General features: G+C 52.0%; 1 protein-coding gene across 3 annotated transcripts; it reads left to right on the top strand.

The window, feature by feature from the left end:
• Window positions 1–1,506: 1,506 nt before the first annotated feature.
• Window positions 1,507–21,793, top strand: LOC133343201 (cleavage and polyadenylation specificity factor subunit 6-like). Of its 3 annotated transcripts, none has more exons than XM_061552652.1 (8): window positions 1,507–1,650; window positions 3,357–3,629; window positions 4,450–4,553; window positions 5,217–5,362; window positions 6,498–7,701; window positions 8,052–8,321; window positions 9,856–10,112; window positions 15,266–21,793. In XM_061552652.1, exons 1-7 carry the CDS (start codon window positions 1,591–1,593, stop codon window positions 10,103–10,105), a joined length of 2,307 nt encoding a protein of 768 aa, XP_061408636.1. In that variant the 5' UTR covers window positions 1,507–1,590; the 3' UTR covers window positions 10,106–10,112; window positions 15,266–21,793. The 3 variants fall into 3 exon arrangements, with proteins under 3 accessions (XP_061408636.1, XP_061408628.1, XP_061408623.1); XM_061552644.1 differs by having other exon boundaries at window positions 19,047–21,787; XM_061552639.1 differs by lacking the exon at window positions 15,266–21,793 and having other exon boundaries at window positions 9,856–15,251.
• Window positions 21,794–22,022: the final 229 nt, after the last annotated feature.

Raw genomic sequence — 22,022 nt, 5'->3', positions numbered from 1 at the left:
CCCCACCACTCCCCCCCCGACCCCACCCCCTACACCCCTCCCCACCCCCACCTCTCTACTCCCCCCCGACCCCCACCCCCTACACCCCCCTACCCCCACCTCTCTACTCCCCCCCGACCCCCACCCCCTACACCCCCCCTACCCCCACCTCTCTACTCCCCCCCGACCCCCACCCCCTACACCCCCCCTACCCCCACCTCTCTACTCCCCCCCCGACCCCCACCCCCTACACCCCTCCCCACCCCCACCACTCCCCCCCCGACCCCCACCCCCTACACCCCTCCCGACCCCCACCACTCCCCCCCCGACCCCCACCCCCTACACCCCTCCCCACCCCCACCTCTCTACTCCCCCCGACCCCCACCCCTACACCCCCCTACCCCCACCTCTCTACTCCCCCCCGACCCCCACCCCCTACACCCCCCCTACCCCCACCTCTCTACTCCCCCCCGACCCCCACCCCCTACACCCCCCCTACCCCCACCTCTCTACTCCCCCCCCGACCCCCACCCCCTACACCCCCCCTACCCCCACCTCTCTACTCCCCCCGACCCCCACCCCCTACACCCCTCCCCACCCCACCACTCCCCCCCCCGACCCCCACCCCCTACACCCCCCTACCCCACCACTCCCCCCCCACCCCACCTCCTACACCCCTCCCCACCCCCTACACCCCCCCCGACCCCCACCCCCTACAACCCCCCCCTACCCCACCACTCCCCCCCACCCCACCTCCTACACCCCTACCCACCCCCTACACCCCACCCCCACCCCCACCACCCCTACACCCTCCCCACCCCTACAACCCCTAACCCACCCCCACCACTCCCCCCCCCGACCCCCACCCTCCTGCAACCCCCCCTAACCCCACCACTCCCCCCCCACCCCCCTTCCTACAAAACCCCTCCCCACCCCTACAACACCCCCGACCCCCCACCGTCCTACAGCCCCCCCCTACCCACCACTCCTATCCCCCCCCCACCCCACCTCCTACACCCCTACCCACCCCCTACAAACAACCCCTCCCCACCCCCTACAACCCCGACCCACCCCCACCACACTGCACTCCCGCCCCCCCGACCCCCACCCCCTACACCCCTCCCCACCCCCCTAACAACCCCTACACCACCCCACCAAACTTCCCCCCCCCGACCCCCACCCCCCTACACCCCTACCCACCCCGCTAAACACCCGTCCCCACCCCCTACACCCCTCCCCACCCCCTACACCACTCCCCCCCCGACCCCCACCCCATACAAACCCCTCCCCACCCCCTACACCCCTACCCACCCCCTACACCCCTACCCACCCCCACCACTCCCCCCCCCCGACCCCCACCCCCTACACCCCTCCCCACCCCCTACACCCCTCCCCACCCCCTACACCACTCCCCCCCCCCGACCCCCACCCCCTACACCCCTCCCCACCCCCTACACCCCTACCCACCCCCTACACCCCTCCCCACCCCCTACACCCCTACCCACCCCCACCACTCCCCCCCCCCGACCCCCACCCTCCTGCACCGACTCCGCGCCGCGCGCCGCGACGCCCTCAACTGGTCCGCGCGGTGGCCGCCGGGAACGCGCGCAAATGGCGGACGGAGGCGATCACATCGACATCTACGCCGACGTGGGCGAGGAGTTCGGGCAGGTGCGGGTACCCCATCCCCCCGTCTCTCTCTCTCTCCTCTCGCTCTGTCTCTCGATCCCCTTCGGAGGATCCCCTGCGATGCGAGGAGCGGGAAGATGCGGGCTCGTTGTTGGTGTACGGGAGGAAGGGCCGCAGTGGGGGCGAGAGGGGGCGGTCAGGCCTTTCCTAGCGGCTTAGGCCCAAGGCATGCCTCACTGTTCCGGGTCTTAAGTGATCGTGTTAAGAGTTTTAACAGTCGCCGTGGGGTTTTTTAGTCGTGTTGCTGAGTGAATTGTGTATGCGTTTGTGTGCGTGCGTGGTGTGGGAGCAGGGGGGGGGTGTTGTTCGGCGTGGTTTCCTTGCTGCGGCTGCTGAGCTGATGAATGAGACCCCCGTGACCAAAGCTTCCTTAACGAGGCTGCGATGTTCCACCACCAACACGAGATACATAACCGCACTACAAGTTGACACAATAATTGGCGATCACCATACCGTGTCACAACCCATACGGTTTTATTCCGTATTCTTGTACAGGGAAATGTGAGTTTTCAGGCCCACGCGGCGTACAGCCGATTCAATGCGGTCAACAACGTTTTTGTCTATTTTGTGTTTCTCCCTTGCGATGGAACTTTGTAGGATGAACGTTGAGACTTAGAAGGGCACGGGGTGACCAATGATGTCTGAATTGGTCTGTATTAATGTCGGGGTACTGATAGAGGGGTTGACAGGTAGGGATATCTGTCGTATAGGGTCACAACTAGGAGAACGGAGGCTTGTGTTGCTTCCGAAACGTCGTGATTTAATTTAGTTCTCATTTTTTATTTGATTTAATTTGTCATTTAATTTTGTTGTTTTTATTTTTACCTACGTGACTTTACCGTAAAAAACCAAAGGGTATAGAAGAAACTCGCTCCCCCCCCCCCTCAAAGTGTACTACGACATGCGCCTTCGAAAAGCTGCATCTATTTACGAAAAGCAACAGCAACGCGAAACCTACAAATTTGCTTAATCGACGCGCGCTGCCATCTGCTGTGACGACGTCGGGGTGAGGCTATTAACGGAGAAAACGACCCTCGCCATCGACATCGTCATGCTAGCTCCTGTACTCTTGGTTGGTGGCAGTGACCCCGATTCTTCCTCTCCTGCCGCACCGAAATTCTGTCGCGCCAAAATCGGGTTTGCTGTTTGCGGAGTTTCCATCCGCCTCTGCCCCCCTTCTTCGTTCTGCGATCGGGGTATTGCACCGGAGCTCGCGTTGAGTTACAATGATTATTAAAAAAACAACGGAGAAAACCGAAACGTTTATCCGGGAGTTGCGTGAGTGAAGCAGTTGCAGGGGCTGCACCTTACATTTTGTGTGTTTTTTTAACATCCTTTAGTTCACTTGCTTGCTTACGACCGTGCAAATCTTTTGGTCGTTTTTTAACCCACTTCCCGTGATCCAATCGAGCTGACATTTTGCACACAGACTCGTGCGTGACAATGTATTTTCGTGAAATTTTTTTCCAAAATGTTACACTTTTTAGGAAAAAAATAATTATATTTAATTACCAATTGCTTAATGGTGGCAGCCATTCATCTGACCCATAGGTGGCAGCCATCTCAAGCCAGAGGACGAGAGGACTCGAGCCGCCACGCATATAAAGGATTTATAGTGAAAAACTTTGTTTTTACGGGTTAATTTTTTTAATCTCCGGCTCCATTGCCGCTCCCCCCCACCCCCGCAGGAGCAGGACTACAACCGCGACGATGACCTCTACAACGACGTCCTCGCGACGTCCACCAACAACGGCGACACACTCGAGTCGCGCCGCGCATCCATCGACGGACCGAGGGGGGGCGGGGAGCGCGACGATCTCGACTTCCCCGACTCCATGGGTGGGGGGCCCCCCTCCTCCTCCTCCGCGGCCCCTGAGGGCTCCCCCAAGCCCGGCTCGGGGCCCAACATCGTCTACACGTACAGCAAACGCGTGCCCATCTACGTGGGCAACCTCACTTGGGTGCGTGCATCTGCTAACTCCCTCCGGTCCATAGCAAGCCATCGTTTTACGTCGGATAGTACCGCCATGGGAATGTGGAATTTCCATCGCCGTTGACTCATCGCTGCCAATGGAGACGTTTCGGCTCGAAGGCTGCCTCTTTTGTGCATGTTTGCATTCGTACGGAGTGTAACCACCTCTCTTTCAAGGAAGACCTGGATTTAATGAAGCGGTGCCATAAACACACGCGACGAGAGGTCAACAGCAGAGATTTACATGTCCATCCACTGCCCTATTATCAATCCACTGCTGGATGAGGGCCTCTGAATGTCATGCAGATCGTGGGGTTTATTTGACCATCCCTGCAACGATCAGTGAAGGTTGATTTTAAGAATATTTATGATTTCCTAATCTGTAATTATCCTGGAGGAATCCGATGCGCTATGAAGCTATTTTTTACAGATGTCCTATAGGGGGTGGGTTAAGGTGAGGAGCCCAGACTTGGCAGCATTGTAGAATACAGCAATTTGTTATACTGCACTGCCCCACTGCAGCCATTATGTAACCTCGCAGCCCTATGCCAAACCTGTTTGGCATTGTGGTCACCCGTCCAAGTACAATCCATGTGCATCTCTGCTTAGCTTCTGCAATCTGTAGGGATCAGGTGCATTATAGGGTTGTTTGAAGTTGGGCAATGAAGGTGGACGGAACCTTGACATATGAACAGTATGATGCAATAATAAACAACATTGGAATTTATATTTCGGGAATTTCTGCAAAAAATGCATAAGGTTCTAATTGAAAAGCACTTGTGTATCCTTTACCACCCCTCCCTCCACAGTGGACCACAGATCAGGACCTGATTGAAGCTTTCCAGGCTGTGGGGGTTAGCGACGTCCTCGGAATCAAGTTTTATGAAAACCGTGCCAATGGGCAGTCTAAAGGGTGAGTCTCTTTCGCGATTGTGGACTGCCAACTTTAAATTAGCGAACGCTTTTGTATTGGTGTTCACTTCGCAATGAATGTATGTTAACGCCGTCAAACGCTTAGGCAGAAAATCATTATGTTTAGTGTCTGGTGTAATCACGGGTGGCTTAAACCAGGAACTCGATATTGCTGGTTTGGCTCTCTTGACTCCCTGAACCACATCCAAGCTTTAACTGTAATATTTTTTCCAACTACATTTGAACGCATTTTACCATTAGCTGTGTCCATCCGTAATGTAAAGTGTTGTAATGAGGGACAGACCAAATTTATCAAAACGTTGCTCAACAGCTTGCAGACGTAATCCAGACTAAAAAGCACTTTTTGCAAATATGCAATCAAATTTGGCCCTGACTGGTAACTGTTGGTTCCCATTATTGCGAACTGAATACTTCTGAGGACAAACGCATGTTGGACAGCGTTACGTAAAGCATGCATAGTCATGATTTATCTTGTTTTTAATCCTTTCTGCAGCCACGCTTTGTGAGGTATGGGCTTGCTGTTTTCACATGCAAAGTGGCTGTCCTCTTTCTACACCATCTCCACTTCCTCCACGTCTTCCTCCTACACCTAACTCATGCTGACCCTGCCACTCTTCCCTCTTCCTGCTTGTCCCTTCGTCAGGTTCGCCATCGTGAACCTGGGCTCGGATGTGGCAGCACGTAAGCTGATGGACCTGCTTCCGAAACATGAGATTCATGGTCAGGATCCCATCGTGACTCCTTGCAACCACCAGACGCTGAGCCAGTTTGAGACTCAGTCCCGAAAGAGTAAGTGTTTCTCGCCCTCTATCGTTTGTGCGATTGGTTGGTTGATTTTTTTTTAATCAGTAGAAAAGAGCTCCTATAGACCAACGAGACCAGCGGCCTCTCTATCATGTTTAGAGCTGTGTTTCCACGATGAGAGTGAAATTGCTAACAGTCACACATGTACAGAGATTTTGTCGAGTCCACTACTGGATGAGGGCCTCCCTACATCACACGGGTCGTGGCTTATTTAATCGTACTCCACAACACCGGTCAATGTGGGTTGTTGAAGGTGGGGACAGTGAATAATGCAGTTCAGCAAGAAATACTTTTGCTCTGTCCTTTGCTGACAAATGCAGTTCCGCAGCAGGTGTACGATGTATGTGTGTATGAATGTTGAAATTATTTTTCGCACTACGTAACCAACCGTGCGAATTGGAGGTGCGGAAAGTATGTGATTCCCTCTGTGCATGGGAAGCACTATCTCGGCTAAACCCTGCTTAGGTTCTGAGCTCTGATGAGATGGAGTGTATTCTAGATGGTTTGGTATACTATTGATTTACTTATGTGTGTTTTAACACGTAGGCTTTAGTGACCAATGTTATTCATAATAGAGGTTTTTTGGTTAGATTGTGTGGATATGAATGTGTCGCTAAACCCGCCACCACCCAACAGCTCAACCTTACACATTAAACCTGACCACCTGACAAACCTTACTAATTGGCTGTGTCGGGTTTAACGACACATTTATATTTACGCAATCTGACCCAAAAACCTCTTACGGATATTTATGTTTTCGTCACTGCAAAAAGTAGTACAGCAATGAATTTTTTTTCAAAAAATCTGCACACAATTACGGTTTGTGTTTTTAGAGGTCGTGACCTGGCCTGGAGGGGGGGGGATGACCATTTAATGGAGAGAACTACTGGCTCGGTGACCTCCCGTGCGTGGAGATTAAATCCGCATGGAGATTGTAAACGCTCCTGAGGATTACGGATTAAGGCGTGAGTTAATAACAACTGCTACTGAGTGCAATGACTTACATTCACTCTGTAGGAGCTGTCATTGGCTCCAAGACAGATTTAGTTTTTCTAAGAGAACTTAAGCCGACGTTCGACGTCTGGTTATTTATTTTCTCCTTCCCCTTGTCCGTCTCCAGATTTCGGCCAGGTGGACCCCGCTCCGTGCAACTGGAGCAAGGGGGGCAGGGTGGGCCAGTCTCCCCCTCCGCATGGTCCCTCGCGCGGGGGTCCTCCCTCTGGCGGCCCACCCCACCACCCCGGCCCCCTGGGTGCCCCCGGCCCCCACGGGCCCCCCTTGATGTCCCGGGGAGTGCCGTTGTCCCTGCAGGGCCCCCCGATGATGGTGGCGGCGCTGCCCCCTCCGCCGGCCGCTCGCTTGGAGCGACCTCCGCCGGGGCAGCCGTTTCCGGGACAGCCGTTCCCGGGGCAGCAGCCTCCGCCGCACTTTAACGACCTGCCCCCTCCTCGGCCGGGATTGCTGCCCCCTCACCACCACCCTCACCCCCACGCTCATCCCCATCCTCACCAGATGCCCCTGCCACCGCATTCGATAGGTCACCACCCTCACCAGCAGCAACAGCAGCAGCAGCAGCAGCTCCCTCCTCACCACCCCCACCACCACCCTCACCATCCTCAGCACCACCCGGGGGCGGCACAACTGCCCCATGGCCCGCACGGCCCGCACGGCCCGCACGGCCCCCACGGCCCGCACGGCCCCCATGGCCCCCATGGCCCCCATGGCCCGAACGGCCCGAACGGCCCCCACGGTCCCCACGGCCCGCACGGCCCCCACGGTCCCCACGGCCCGCACGGTCCTCACGGTCCCATGGGATTCGTGCCGCCCCACCACGTAGGCCAGCAGGGGGGGCCGCCCCCTCCTCCGCCTCCGCCGCCCCCCCACGGGGCCTTCCAGCAGCGGCCCGGCCTTCCCATGCCGCCCCTCTCCTCCTCTCTGCCCCCGCCCCCGCCGCAAGTGCGGATGCTGCCCCCACACCACGGGGGCCCCGGGCCGCAGGGCCCCCCAATGATGGGGGGCGGAGGAGGACCCCCCATGGGCCACCCCGGGCAAATGCCGACGCCGCACGTCAACCCGGCGTTCTTCCCTCCACCGGGGGGAGCCGGAGGAGGAGGAGGGGGGGGAGGAGCAGGAGGTGGGGGGGGCGGGGGGGGGCAGCTGCCCCCAATGCCGCCGCCTAACGCGGGAGGAGGAGGGGGAGGTCAGCAGCGTCCAGATGGTGGGAGAGGGGGTGGCCCCCCAGGCCCTCCAGGTCCTCCGGAGCAGTTTGTGAGGCCGCCGCCGGGATACGAGTGGGGGGAGTACCGACCCCCCCCGCAGGAGAGGTGAGCGTGCGCTGATCACGCCGTGCATTGTTGTCAGAGCTGGGGATTGGTTGGGGCAACAGCTGTCAGGGAGCGATTGTTGAAGGCTGTGGACATGTTCATGCCTGGCCGCTCTTCCCCTTTCCTTACCATTTATTATTTTAGATTGCGGCTGGGGTAGACGGCGGAATGTTTAATTGCTCGTCAACCGACCCTCCCCATGCATCTCTATTTTTTGGTCGTGTAACGTCGTAAAGCCTAAATAATGTATCTGTTTTTTTAATGACGCGATAAACCAAATGCGCTCTATATATTGAACGTACGAATGCCACTGCCCACCACGCCTGACCCCGTTCGCTCTGCCACCCCAGCCACCGGGAGGCTGAGGGGCCCCAGCTGACGGAGACGGAGTTCGAGGACATGATGACGCGGAACCGCGCCGTGTCGAGCAGCGCCATCTCGCGCGCCGTCTCGGACGCGAGTGCCGGCGACTACGGCAGCGCCATCGAGACGCTCGTGACGGCCATCTCCCTCATCAAGCAGTCCAAGGTGTCGGGGGACGAGCGTTGCCACGTGCTCGTCGGCTCCCTGCAGGACTGCCTGCACGGCATTGAGGCCAAGTCCTACGGCTCGGGGTCCAGGTGAGGGGACCGAGCGATGGGCGGAGGGGGGGGCGGTGATGATAAGGAATGAAAGAGGCTAAAGGCAGTGATGGGCAACCCGGATGAGTGGGTGGGCCATGTGAGCACGGCCCTCCTTCACCTCGGTGGGGCCGCAAGCTTGACATGGTACTTGTGCACCAATCACGACCCCGCGGATGTATGTGCGGACGTTGAACGTCTTTCGCACCGTACGTAGCCAACCGTGCTAATCGGAGCTACAATGATAGTGCTTGGTCACCTGATCACAGTGCAAGGATGCGCTTTTGCGGTCGTCTGGAACGCACTTCCTTTCGATATTACGAAGCCACTGGTGCGATGCACTTTTAAATCTAGGTCGGAACTAATTTCTTTAAAACCTCCGATTAGCGCGGTTGGCTATGTACAGTGCGAAAGAAGTTCAACATAAATGTATACAAGGCATTCCTGGGTTATTTGGGTGGTGACATTGCCTGGCGGAAGCACGTTTCGCAGTTCGAATCGTGCAGCCACCCTGATTAATGCTGCGGGTGTATTAACCGGAAAAAATAATACATGCTGTCTGCGGCCAAGTTAGAAAAATTATCCTCTAATTACTATTTTGGAGCATTAATAGCAATCGTCGCACCCCGACCGTGAAAACTTGGTAGGCCCTTCCTGAAAAACATAATACATATTCCAGATGTGTCATTTTAGCAAAACGCGTTGGGCATTGTCTTAAAAATGGTTACCGTTTAATATTGTTTTTATATGTCAAAATGGCACGTATTTAATGGTCATTAATTTCAGGTGTGTGTAAAAGGCTGGTTATCTGTGTGGGGGACAGTTGTAAAAATGAGACAACTTGTCATGATTTGTCGGACACTTGTAAAATCAGAGTAGGTATCTGGGTGTGTGTGCGTGTGGGATAATCGTGGGAAACTTGTACAGTCAGACGAGATACCTGCGTACGTATGGGTTCATGTGTACAATCAAAATCACCCGAGACACACTTAGACCAGGCCACCATGAGGCGCTCTGTGGGACGCTTGCGACTCACGAGCCGCAGCTTGTCCACCTCCGGGCTGGGGCAAGGGGGTCGCCAACCCACGACTTGATTCCATACGGCCCGTGGTCACGTAAGGCCCATCGCTCTGACTGGCAAAGAGTTGAAGGGGCTTGATGGAAGGGACATATGAAGGGTTAGGGTGGGGTGAAGAGGTTTGGGCGAGAATTGATTGGGGGTGAGTGTCGGCTTGATACTCGAGGGGTGAAGAGTGTAAGGTGGGAGGGGTGACAGGTAAAGGGGTCCTAGGGTGTGTGGCTGAAGGTTTAAGTTAAGAGGTGATGGGATGACGGTGGGAGGCGGAGGGGTTCAGGTGTAGGGGTGAAGGGATGGTGGATTGGCATCACAGGCGAAAGGATTGAGGGCTTAAAGTTCCAGATGAGCATTGCCCCTGATAGTTACGTGTTCAGAGGCCGCGTCGATTTTTCTCACCGTCAACCACTAGCCCTCAAAACGTTTTCCGCCTTCTCCGGTCCCGCCCCGCGCTCTCAGGAAACGCGAGCACTCCCGCGATCGCGATCGCGAACGCGATCGGGACCGCGACCGAGACCGCGACCGCGACGGGGAGTCCGGGCGCTCGCGCGAGAAGTCTCGGCGCCACAAGGGCAGCGGCAGCCAGCGCTCGCACAGCCGCGAGAAGTACGACGACTACTACCGCGAGGGGGGGGGCGGCGGCCGCGAGCGAAGCCGCGAGCGCCGGGACAAGGAGCGCGACCGCGACAGGGAGTACCGCCACCACTAGAGACGAGGTTTGTGAACCGCAGCCGCCGCCGCACATGCACACGCACGCACGCACACAGACACGCGCGCGCGATGCCCCCCTTTTGTATGAGACGGGGGTTTGCGAATCGCGGCTTGCAAATCGCAGTCGGAAAGTGCAGGGAAAGCGACGCGGGCGTGCGTGCGCGCGGCTCCTACGTGCCCAGTGTGGGCGGAGTGACGCCACCAAAAGGCGAGGTTTGTGAGAATCGCAGCGGCGGTCGCTGGAGAGCAACGCGCGCGCACGGGGGGCGTGAGTTGTACAGCAACGACATCGCGTCTGAATGTCGCGAGGGCGTGACCGCCGCCGCTGGGACAAGGTTTGTGAAACGCAGTCGGAAAATTATATTGACACGTTTGCACGCGCACACACAAAATGCGCGGGTGTGTGTCTCTCTGGGTGTAGCGATGATATCGAGCGGGAGTAATGACACCACGAGACAGGTTTGTGAAGCACCGCCAACAAGGCTACACGCAGACCACATGTCCACACACAAACTTACCTGTGGGCGCACACGCGCACACATGCACACACTCCACAAGTGTGCACACACGCACGCGCGTTGGCTCACCGAGAAAAGGTAACGTCACTTCTGTGTAATCTGCCAGATGAGCAGCTGTGCAGCTTACACACTGCCCTTTACACACACACACACATCGGCATCTGTTGCTTAGACACAAACGGTCACCCAGCAAGTTTTTGTGGTAATTACCGTGCTCTCTGGATTGTTAAGATGCTGCGGAAAGTTAAGACGCACCCAAAACCTTATATCGGGTGAAAAGAAAGTTATGCAAATCTGGTCACACACAGAAACCCACTGAATGATAAGACGCACGCCCACCTTTTACTTAAAAATACAGGGGGCAAGAGTGCATCTTATAATCCGAAGAATACGGTAATTAATGTACTGCTGGTGCAGTGCATGTGATGGTTTGTATATTACATACGATACGACTTCAAGGGCAAGGATGCTACCAGCGTACTTGACACACAACTTTAATCTTTACGATATCTGCCACCGGACGGTAAGTTTATTTTTCTTTGGGTGTTGTTGCCAATTCTACTTGTGGCTTGCTGGTGTCGCGTCACGGGACCAAGAGTTAATGTTCGGAACTCTCGGCGGAGCAAGCGGCGAAACCACCTCATGTCAGAGAATGACCCCGGAAGATGATGTCACTGAGCAACTCCTGAAGTCACTTCAAACGGGGGGGCCCCTCTCTGCGCGCACTTAAGAGAAAGCGTTTCGATACGCCTCGAGTGTCCGCCGCGTGACAGATTGAACCAACGATCGTTAGTCAACAGAGCTGGAATAAGCCAAGTTTTTAAAAATTAAAACCAAAGATAGTTTTAGTTTGGGTGAAGTCCTAATAGCCAGGCTGAAACCATCAAACACGCTGCGTTTGAGAACTCTGCTTAAGCAACCGCAGATGAAACTCTTGATTCAAACGCAGGATCTTTGGCAGAGCTGTCTCAGCCTCTGACCCCAAATTCACCATTTGAGGCCACCTGTCCACCTCGAAACTCAAGGTTTTTAAAGCTGTCAACTGCCTTGGCAGCTTTATCGTTTGTGGCGATGTTATCCCTTCTATGCTGATCGCTCATGGTGAAGGCAAGCGTTTGATGAGGAGTGTTAGAGCCCGAGAGCGACGATCGCTATTTGTGCTTGGGTTTCACTCCCTTGGTGTGCAAGTGGAGTGAAGAAAGACGGGGAGAGAGGGGGGTGTTTGGAAGGGGGAGCTCATGTATAATGCCTTACAGTATTCCTAAAATATACGTTTATTGCAAGGTAGTGCTCGTAATAACACGAGCGATGTGTTTTTATTTTTATTTTGTACGGTCACTTTGTTTACCTTTTATAGATAAGTTCAACGAAAATAACGTTTTTTAGTAAAATAAAATTGTAACTTAAAACTAAGCATCATTTTAACACTTGCTGTAAGGAAGTGTTGAGCACTTGCAGTTATTTTCCAGCGGTGCGGATTTTTTTCAGTGGTTGTTTAGGTTTACCTATACTTAAATAATATAATTTATTAATAATATTTATATCCCTCCCCCCCATAAAGTAACCAAACGCCCTCGGAGCACCGTTTTTTTTCCTTTAGGGACCTGCTGATTGATGGCAGCTGTCCCTGTGTGGCACAAGGTGAACTCGGCACCTGGTTTGCACGTGGGCATTCGTGTCAGGTTACGGGGTTGACGATTGCTGTGTAATCCCAATTGAGCAATTCACGCGTTACGTTTAGAACGCGTCAAATTTTGGAGGATGACGCTAACGCGCAACGGGAGGGGTGGGGGGGCGGCTTCTATTGCGAATGACGTCAGGGGATCTTTTAACGCCCACTGTGTGACGCGAACGGGGCGCGTATATTTTTGTTACGGTTTATAAACCCGCGGTGTTAATCAGGGGTGGCCTGCCGAATTCGAACCGTGAACCCGCTGCAACAAACGACGAACGCGCCACCGCTGGGGCCACGTCACTGTCCCGCTTCTAAAAGTCCGGTCAACCAAGTCGGGGGTGGGGACAATGAAATGGTCGTGAAGTCCGCGCACGTGTTTACAATGTGTGTGCGTAATGTTGAGACGTCTTTCACACCGTACCTAGCCAACCGTGCTCATCGGAGCTACAACGATGGTGCTCGGTCAACATGATCACAATGCAAAGGAGGATGCGCTTCTGCGGCCGTCTGGAACGCACTTCCGATGGAAAACTAATTTATTTAAAACCTCCGATTGGCACGGTTTGGCTACGTACAGTGCGAAAGAAGTTCAACATACCCCATTGGAACCTTATTTGCCAGTAAAAATATAATTGTTTTTTTACCCTTCTATCTGGCAACAAAACTGACACCTTTTTTACAAGGAGTCATGTTTACATAGACCACAATACCTGCAGTCATAATGCAAACAAAAAACATAACTCTGATAATGTATGCACTGTCCTTGAAGTTGATTGGTCCACACCCGAGACAGCTTTCCTTAGAGCCTAGTCTCACATGGGTTGGACCAGATGACGCCAAGATAGAAGGATAAAAAACCAATTATCAAGTTCAACATAAATACATACAAGGGATTCCTGGGTTATTTTGGTGGTAACATTGCCTGGCAGTAGCACGTTTTTTGCTGCTTGTTACAGAGGTTCGCGGTTTGAGTCGTGCGGCCACCCTGATTAATGCTGCGGGTGTATTAGCCATAACAATACTACGCGCCGTCTTGCTTCCAAGTTAGAAAAATCATCCTCGGATTACTCTTTTGGAACGTAAATAGCAATCGTTGCACCCCTACCGTGAAAAAACTTATTAGGCCCTTTTTGAAAAACTATAAGTCACATTCCAGGTGTGCCATTTTAGCAAAACGTGATGGGCATCGTCGTAAAAATGGTTACCGTTTAATATTCTTTTGAAAATGTTCAAACGGCACTTAAGTATTTTATGTACATATTAATATCAGGTGTGTGTGTGTGTGTGTAAAAGGCTAGTTATATCTGTGTGGGGGATATAAATTGTGTAAAAATGTGACGTGTCTTGATCTGTAGGGCACTTGTACAAATCAGATTAGAGATCTGGGTGTGTGTGCGCGTCTGGGATAATTGTGGGAAACTTGTACAATCAGACGAGATGCCTGGGCTACGTATGGGTTCACGTGTACAATCAAAACAGATATCGGGGTGTGGGATAATTGTGGGAAACTTGTACATTCAGACGCGAGACAGCTTGAGTGTGTGAAAAATTGGTGCAGAGTAGGTGTGTTTTGGATGTTGAACACTCCTAGAATCGTTCCGAGTCCAATCAGGCTGGATGTCTGGTGTATGTGGGATGCTTGTACAGCATGGCTGGGCTTTTACGATGAGACTGGATATCTTTTGAGTGTGCGTGACGCTTGTGAAATCAGCATAGATATCTGTGGGACACCTGTACTGAATAGATCGTCGGGCTTGTGGGAACACTTGTTACAATCGGACTGGACATTTGCGCTACGTTTCGAAACTTTTGTTGACTCGGACGAGTACAATTAGAATAGATATGTGTGTGTGTGTGGGACGCTTGTACAATCGTGAATAGATATTCGGTGGGATAATTGTGGGTCATTTTTTATAATCATACTTGATATCCTGAGCGGATAAGTTGTACAAATAGGACGAGATACCTTGTGTATACGGGGGACACCTGTTAATGCTCAGTTTAGATGTCTGTGTGCATGCTCTAGACGTTTATTAAACGGGAGTGGATGGCTTGATTGTGGGACGCCTGTGCAATAAGGTCACGTAATGCGGGGACACTGGTATGATAAGGTTTGCAGATTTTGGATTTTAGCCGGGTGTTTTGTTCAGGTTACTTGAGTTCATAGCAAGTGTCTAATGTGTGTGGTCTGCATGGTACCTAAATAATGTTATTTTTTATATATATCAGTTGTATGTACGTTCATGGTTTAAGTAGTGTACAAGGTTTAACTTTGAACGTAGCAGTCGTTGTGCGTGTCTGTGGGTCAAATCCAGCACATTCTGCAAATGATGAGGAAACTCATCATGACAGAAATGCGTTCGGGCTGGATACGGATTGGCTAATCGCATGACATGCGATGCATGATGGGAGTTGTGCCTTCCTGCTGTTTGTGAGCGCACCTTTGTGTGTTGTTAATTCGACGCATGCGGATGCGTATTAATAATTAAGTAATAGCGTGTTTACTTATTAATGCACACGTGACGCTGTTTTGGTCATTAGGGTGTTTTGACCATACTTCACTACGCTGGTCCATGTCGGTTGTTGAAGAGGGGGGCGGGTGGGGAGCCCAGGACCGCTTCAGATATCAATCGCCACTGATGTTCGCTGTGGTCGAAAATCAAACTCGGGTCGCCAGGTTCTCAGTGCAGTGTGCTAACCACTGCTGTCACCGAGTGTGTATGTGTAACATTATTTCAACTTGGGCGACATTTGTGCAATAAACCTTAATGTGTAGGACGCTCATGCCAGTAGACTGCCGAGTATGTGTAGGACACTTGGTGCTATTAGATAAGTACACATATATATTTTTTAATATTTGTATGTTAAGTCAATCTCAGGATTTTGTAAATTTATCAGCAGTTTTTCTAAGCATATATTTATCATAATAATAAAAGCGTTCCCCCCCGCGGGTATGTTTCGACAGGGTTCGTTCGAAGCGAGGTGACGCTTGAGTTTGCGTCAGAGCAAAACAAATAAACGACTCCAAATGACTAAGACAATCCCTGGCCTCAGTCGTCGTGGTACGTGTGTTTTTGTGGCACAGCGGAGTCCAGCAGTGCAGAAACAATCCCCCCCCCCCACCTCTCCCTCCTCCTGGCTCGCTTTGCTCTTCTCTCGCGTATCTTGCAAGCGTCTGCTACAGTCGGGTGCACGGTGGCACCACGGGAATGTTGACCCAGTTTACAAACCAACGACTCGCAGCGCCCTCCTCGGTGGACCAGGGTACAGAAATCGTGACGACATCGAAGCAATTTTTAGTGAGGTTTTACGGTAAGAATTCTCGCAACTGCTAGCCAAGAACGACATTTACGGTATTGGGTGTCGTAAATGTACGAGAGATCTTAACGAGTCGGGACCGCTCACAAGGCGATCGTAACCGATTCTAATTCGTAACATTTTATGACAATGTCAATAGCATTTATCATATTTTCATACTTCGTCACAGGCATGGTTAAACGCATGGAGTGGTGACATCATGCCCAGCGTGTTGACTAGGTACTCTTGTCGTCTTCCTGTCATGTGATTGGTAGGTGCAGTGTAAGTGATGACTTAATTCCCAGCAATAGATCTTTGGAGAGTGAGAGTTAGGATCTCACTACGAATCCCCCCACTTTGACTTGTGATTATTTCTCTTTCGACTTGATCATACTACAATCGTAGCCTGCTTGTTCATGGGAAACATTAAGAGCATTGTATCTGTACTCTACCCCCAGGTACTGGTGTCATTGTGGCTGTGGTTTCAGACGCACAAAAGGAGTCTGGGACTCGCTAGCTGTCGGACAAATTATTGTCACGCCCAAAAGGCACCACAATAAATGACATTACGAAAGTTACACGTGTAAACTTTAAATTACACGCGTAACGAGTACCCGGAGAAAACCCGCAAATGCATTCAAGGGGCATAACACTCAAAGATCCACACAGATGGGTTTACAAATCATTGCTTATTTACGGCTACCCCCCGGCCACTTGCCACTTCTGCGCTCACAATCTGCATCCTGTTTCCGTGAAAACTGCAAACCTCAAGCCAGGTACAAGTGCTTGTCCATAGCGTCTGATGCGTTGTGTGCGTGCGTGTGTTCAGTTGTACAACCGATTGAGCAGTTGAATCTGACTTTCTGTGGTCGATAACTTAGGCCCCTTGAAAAATAATTCCGGTCACCCGGAAAGGTTCTGTCTCCCGAAGGCAGGAACTTCCCACCCCCATCACCTTGCAAGTCACACTCAATGGGATGTCGCTGGTGAGACCAATGACGGCACCAAACACCGCCATGACCTCCCGTCCAGCGGCACATCTCAGATAGAAAAAAAACATAAACGTTGATTTTTTTTTCTGTTGCTCACCACCGAGAAGGGGAAACCTAAGATGCAAAAATGAGAGAAAAAAAAATCCTCCACACAACTGTAAAAGTTACATGAAGAGAACTGTAAGTATTGGGAACACAAATGTCTCGAACGCAAAGGGCCTGACATCACAGCTCATCTCAACCCTGCAGTAATCGAGCCTTGGGGCGGTGGGGGGAGGCGGGGTCAGGGGGGACCAACAGTGGCATCTGTCCCTACAGGGCACGGGGTGTAGACCACACGGGCTTGCCGTGAATGGGTGCAGTCTGCCATCAGGGGGCAATGTTACGCTGTGGGTTTTTGAACTTGGCTTGAACACCAGCGGTAGTGTGTTGCGTCACGTTTACATGAAGCGGGGGTTTCACTGCACCTTGGTGTGAGCGGTGGGGGGGACCGTGTGATGATGTGTGCGGGTCGTGGACGGCTGGATAACTTCTGTAACCAGTGCGGAATGACAGCGATGGTATTTACTCGGTGTACGTATGTTTAACGTCTTTCGCACCATAGGTCGCCAACCATGCTAACAGGATGTGTGGTGCTGTGAGGTGGCATAAAAACACCTACGCTCGTGTGGGTAAGGGATGGGTAAAGAGGATGTTCAGGTCTCAATGCTAACGGTGGGAGGGGAGGGTGGGGGCTCTGTTATTATTTATGAGGTACGTGGATTGATGGGTCACTTCTGTAACAGGCAGGATTGGTTGCATTTTTTTCACTGATAGTCGTTGCTGTGAACTTGCTTAAACACTTTCGTTGTGTGCGTATTTGAGATACATGTGTATTTGAGGTGCGTAAGGAGGAGATTAATTTGCAATGTGTGAGCGGTGTGGACTATTGATGTACACTATTGGGTTTGTGGATGTGAGTCACTTCTGTACCATGGTGGAATGATAGGGATTGTATTTACACCAGCAGGCTGTGTTGTGAAATTGCTTCAGCACCTCGGCTGGGGTGTGTTAGGCTTATCTAAAGAGGTGGGGAGGGGGGGTCACTTTTTATTGGCGTTAGCGGTGGGGGGACCGTGTATTGACCTATGGGGGTTATAAGGTCGCGCTTATCACACACAAAATGCCTGCCACAAATGAACTACAATACCTTTGCGGATCTCGTCAAGGAGCATAAACCATCACGTGAACTCGGGTCATCCTTGTAGCGGCTTTTGGCGAACCATCGAACAAAGACGGTCACTGCATCGCGCGCTTTCAGATGCGTTTCTGCGGCCGTCTGGAATGCTCTGGATATTAGGAAGCCACTGGAGCTATGCACTTTATAATCATCGAGTTGAAAAACTCATATCTTTAGAACTGTTTTTTGTTGTTGTGTTTCCCCCACACCTCCAATTATCACGATTGGCTTAGGTAGGGTGCGAAAGAAGTTCAACATTAATTGTCATTTAAACTTGCAAGCAAAAGTTAACGTTCATCGCGGTCAAATCGGTCTAATTGAAGTCCAGATTACAAGCCACGTGTGCGATCACTGCTCACGTGCAACCCCAATAAAGTAATTAATAAATCGCCCCCCTACTTGAACGTCGTGCTCCGTGAACTTCATTCGCACCCCATCCTCTTCCTCCTCTCACTTTGCTGCGTGAATCGCTTAGGCGCTTGGTGAGCGTGAGCTCGTGGAGGAGGGAGAAGGAGGTTAGGGAGAGAGAGAGAGAGGAGATAGAACGTGCGCTCTCCCAGGGCCGCCCGTTGAGCTGCCTGCCGCATCGACAAAGTTGCCGCGGCGAAACTGTTCACGTTTGAAGCTGAATCGCGAATGCGGGGACCGTGGTTGATTTGTGGACATGTGTGATCGATGCTGTTCATGTAACGTTCGTCACTCAAAAGATAATTTTTATCCATTGCGATTCCGTCATTTTATGCACACCCAACCGATGGTGTAAAAGTAAAAAAAGATATCTATATCCTAAAAATAAAAAGTTAGTCGGATTTAACAGTAAATTTTTGACATGTATACCATCTTCATCAATTATCTGCCGGATGAAGGCCTCCCCCATTCCGTGCGAGTTCTAAGGTTTTGACCATACTTCACCACGCTGGTCAGTGCGATCTGGTGAATGAGGGTGCGGGCGGGGGCGCAGGACCGGTTCAGATCAAATTTCTCGCCGCTGATGTCGGCCGCGGCGGGGAGTCGAACTCGGGTCGCTGGGTTCAGCGCAGCGCGCGCTACCACCGCGCCACTGCTCCACCCGGTATCGATGTAAACGAGCGTAAGCGGGTCATCGGGTCTCGTCCGGGATTTTAAAATGATTGCGGTTCGGTCTCCCGCTTGTGTGTTAATGACAAGGAGAGCGAGAGAGCGAAAAAAACAACCCATTGCCGTGTGACTGAAATGAAATTCCTCTGTTTGTACCGTAGGTGGCACAGAGCACAGACAGGCTAGCACTCGCTGCTTGGCGTTTGTGCCTCCCCCTCCCACCCTTCCCACTTCCCCGCCCTGCCCTGCCCATGTATTCGTTGCGAATCCACCCCAGCGCTCTCAGATTATCATTGCACTGCGGCTGCCCACGTTCATGCGAATGCAAACAAACAAACAAAATCGGACTTGCGGTCGATCCGATGACCGCACGAGACAACCACCAATCGCCTCTTCGCAACGTCGCCCACCAGCCGTCCCGTCGTCCACCAGCCCAGCCCAGCCCAGCTCAACGCGAGGACCTCATCCCTCCCACGCTCTCTCCACGTACGTGATGTCTGTGCGCTCGCAAATCTCTGTGTTTTCGCTTGGAATCGTTGCGTCGGTTTTTGTCTTGCGGCGCTTTTCGCAAAGCTTCTGGCCTCCCCTTAGTCCTCCACGCTGCCCTGTCGTGCCAGCCTTCTCGCCTCGCCGATGTAGACCCGGTAGTGGGTCAAACTTTCCCGGTGGGCCCACACCTGTTGCAACGAGAGAGGCGGATGCGGTGTGTGGCCCGGGAGCAGAAAAAATGTCGGGGGGTCATCAAACCCGGAGAGACCCGGCTAAAGTTAAGCCCCGTAAACGCGTTTCTGACTCCTCCGTGTGTTCGCCATTTCGGCGGAATGGAGCGACGGGCCGCCCTGTGCCGTTGTTGAGATTTTCGTTTGGGTGTGGAGGCAGAAAAGTCGGGAACCAATCAGGCCGCGGGTACGGGGGAACGGGGTGGCTCGTGCTGAGGAAGCGCTCGCTCACCCTCTCGCGGCTGGTTCTCTTTTTTTCTGCCTGGAAATACACGGCTTTGCAACCCCAACGGTGGAGAATTGCTCTGATATAGCAAAAACGATACTGAAACGCATCGGCGCAGGAGATGATATTGATTGGCTCGAGTGGAAATTGGGCAGTTCTCCTTCCTGATTGTGGCTCCCGGCTACAATATTGTGTGCTGCGGTCGTCATGGGCTTGAGATTGCCCTCCTTGCTGCGCTGGACGGCGCGGAGGTAGCTCCCACAATGCAAGGACGACGTCTCGGCGCGGTCGCAGGCCCACCCTCCCATTCGCGAGCAGAGACGAGTTGAGGCTTTCAGTGTGGCTGCCAAGCCCCTTAGAGGGCGCTGGAGTTATACGTGACGGTGCGCAGGTGGCTGTCTCTTTTTTTAATTTTCCTCGCGTACCGAAGCTTCAAGCTTCCTGTGGAACAGCCCTAAGACGCAGGGGTTTAATGGCGCACCTACAAATGCAGCAGCCGTTTTCATTTTATTTGTAGAGCTGGCGTCTCCCTTTACGGTTGGCGATGCGCGGCATTTTCCGATGATGACCGTGATGAACACGGCGATGTTTTCTGAAAAGTAGAAATTCGGAGATAATTTACCCTTTCCCGTAAGGGGGTGGGTGGGGGGGGGGGGGGTTGGCGTTTTCCAAATGAATGTTGCGTTGTAAAGTTGTCGCGAGCTTTGCTTTTTTTTAAATCTTAATAATAGTGATGTACGCGTTGTTTTGGTTTGTTGCTAGGCCAGAGTGTTAATTGTGTTTCGTACAATCGAACCTGTTACAGATTTAAGGCTTCAAAGTTAAGAAACATTGTAAACCGTGAAAAAGTTCGCTTGATAAGAATCGGGTGGCGCAGCCTCGGGCGTGGTGTGGATTGCACAACCGCGCTATAAACCCCGCGACCCGGTTCGATTCCTGACCGCGGCTGACATCGGTGGCGACTGTTGTCCCCGACCGATCGTGCATATCCGTCACCAAATGCACAATGACCAGCTTGGTGAAGTATGGCAAAGCAAACCCCCATGACCGACACGGCATGAGGGGGAGTCCTTCATCCAGAAGTGGATTGACAAGGGCCTGTGACGTATTATTATCATTAACGTAAATAGTCGACCCTTAACTAAATGTGAGCGGCCGTGCGACATGAATAGGCGAGTCTAAATTATTTACCTGCTCACAAACGAGCGTGGTGGAAATTCCACATTCCCGCAGCTATTTTCATGATTTTCTGTTGATGATCATCACTTAAGATGGCGATGAGATGAGTTGGCCCACGATTTGAACTTTACAGACCTTCCGATTGCGAGTTGAGCTCTCAGACTCTCTCACGGTCGTGCTGACGGCCTGACTTGATCACGAGCACACGCGACCTGTAGGCATGCCAACAGAGAGTTTGAGGTGTGTTTCGGCCGTGTGTTGTTGTGCATGTGATGTTTGAAATAAAGTCTTCTGAACGAAGGAAGAGGAATTTACAATCACAACAAACTAAACAACTCGACACACGCGTCAATAACACTACCCCAAAGTATATAATAGATGACGCTTTATGCAAATGGTTTTCCTTCATAGCACATGTTATTGATGAACGTGTTGTTATTATGCACCACTGCCATCACAGTAGCCGCATGACCAAATCACCAGATCATGTGTTTGAAGGCTGCTTGAATAATGTGTTGTTTGCTAAAATGTTAAATGCAGTTCGGTTTATTTTTGACAAAAAATTTTTTTCCATTTTGTTGTTCATGTACAATACAATACGTACAACAGCTATATAATGTTCTAATAATCATTCTGAGCCCGTTTGTCAGTCCGCCGATCGATGGAGGCGTCTCCTCCATGCCACGTCGGCAATCGGCGGTTGTTTGACCATATTCTAGATTTGAAGCTTTCGTGACTGCAAGGATGCATACTCTTAGTTCTTTCGGTAAAGTCACGTAGGTAAAATATGAAATTAAAATTATAAAAAATTAAAAAAATAAAATCACGACGTTTCAGAGGCAACACAAGCTTGCGTCTTCATGTGAAACTGTCACAGCAAACTTGATACAGATGTTTTGCTGTGACAGTTTCACCTGAAGACGGAAGCTTGTGTTGCCTCCGAAACGTCGTGATTTTATTGTTTTTATTTTTTATAAATTTTAATTTCATTTTTTACCTACGTGACTTTACGG

The sequence above is a fragment of the Lethenteron reissneri genome, chromosome 2 (genome assembly GCF_015708825.2).
Source record: "Lethenteron reissneri isolate LAM-NWPU_2019-01 chromosome 2, ASM1570882v1, whole genome shotgun sequence".
NCBI classification, from domain to species: domain Eukaryota; kingdom Metazoa; phylum Chordata; class Hyperoartia; order Petromyzontiformes; family Petromyzontidae; genus Lethenteron; species Lethenteron reissneri.
Note: the sequence above shows the minus strand (reverse complement) of the source record. Positions and strands in the feature narration are given on the sequence as shown.

Excerpts from the sequence above, each read along its gene's own strand:
- LOC133343201 (XM_061552652.1), top strand. The coding sequence starts at position 1,591 with ATGGCGGACGGAGGCGATCACATCGACATCTACGCCGACGTGGGCGAG. Across the intron at positions 1,651-3,356 it reads TGGGCGAGGAGTTCGGGCAG|GAGCAGGACTACAACCGCGA; the intron begins GTGCGGGTACCC and ends CCACCCCCGCAG. Across the intron at positions 4,554-5,216 it reads GCCAATGGGCAGTCTAAAGG|GTTCGCCATCGTGAACCTGG; the intron begins GTGAGTCTCTTT and ends TCCCTTCGTCAG.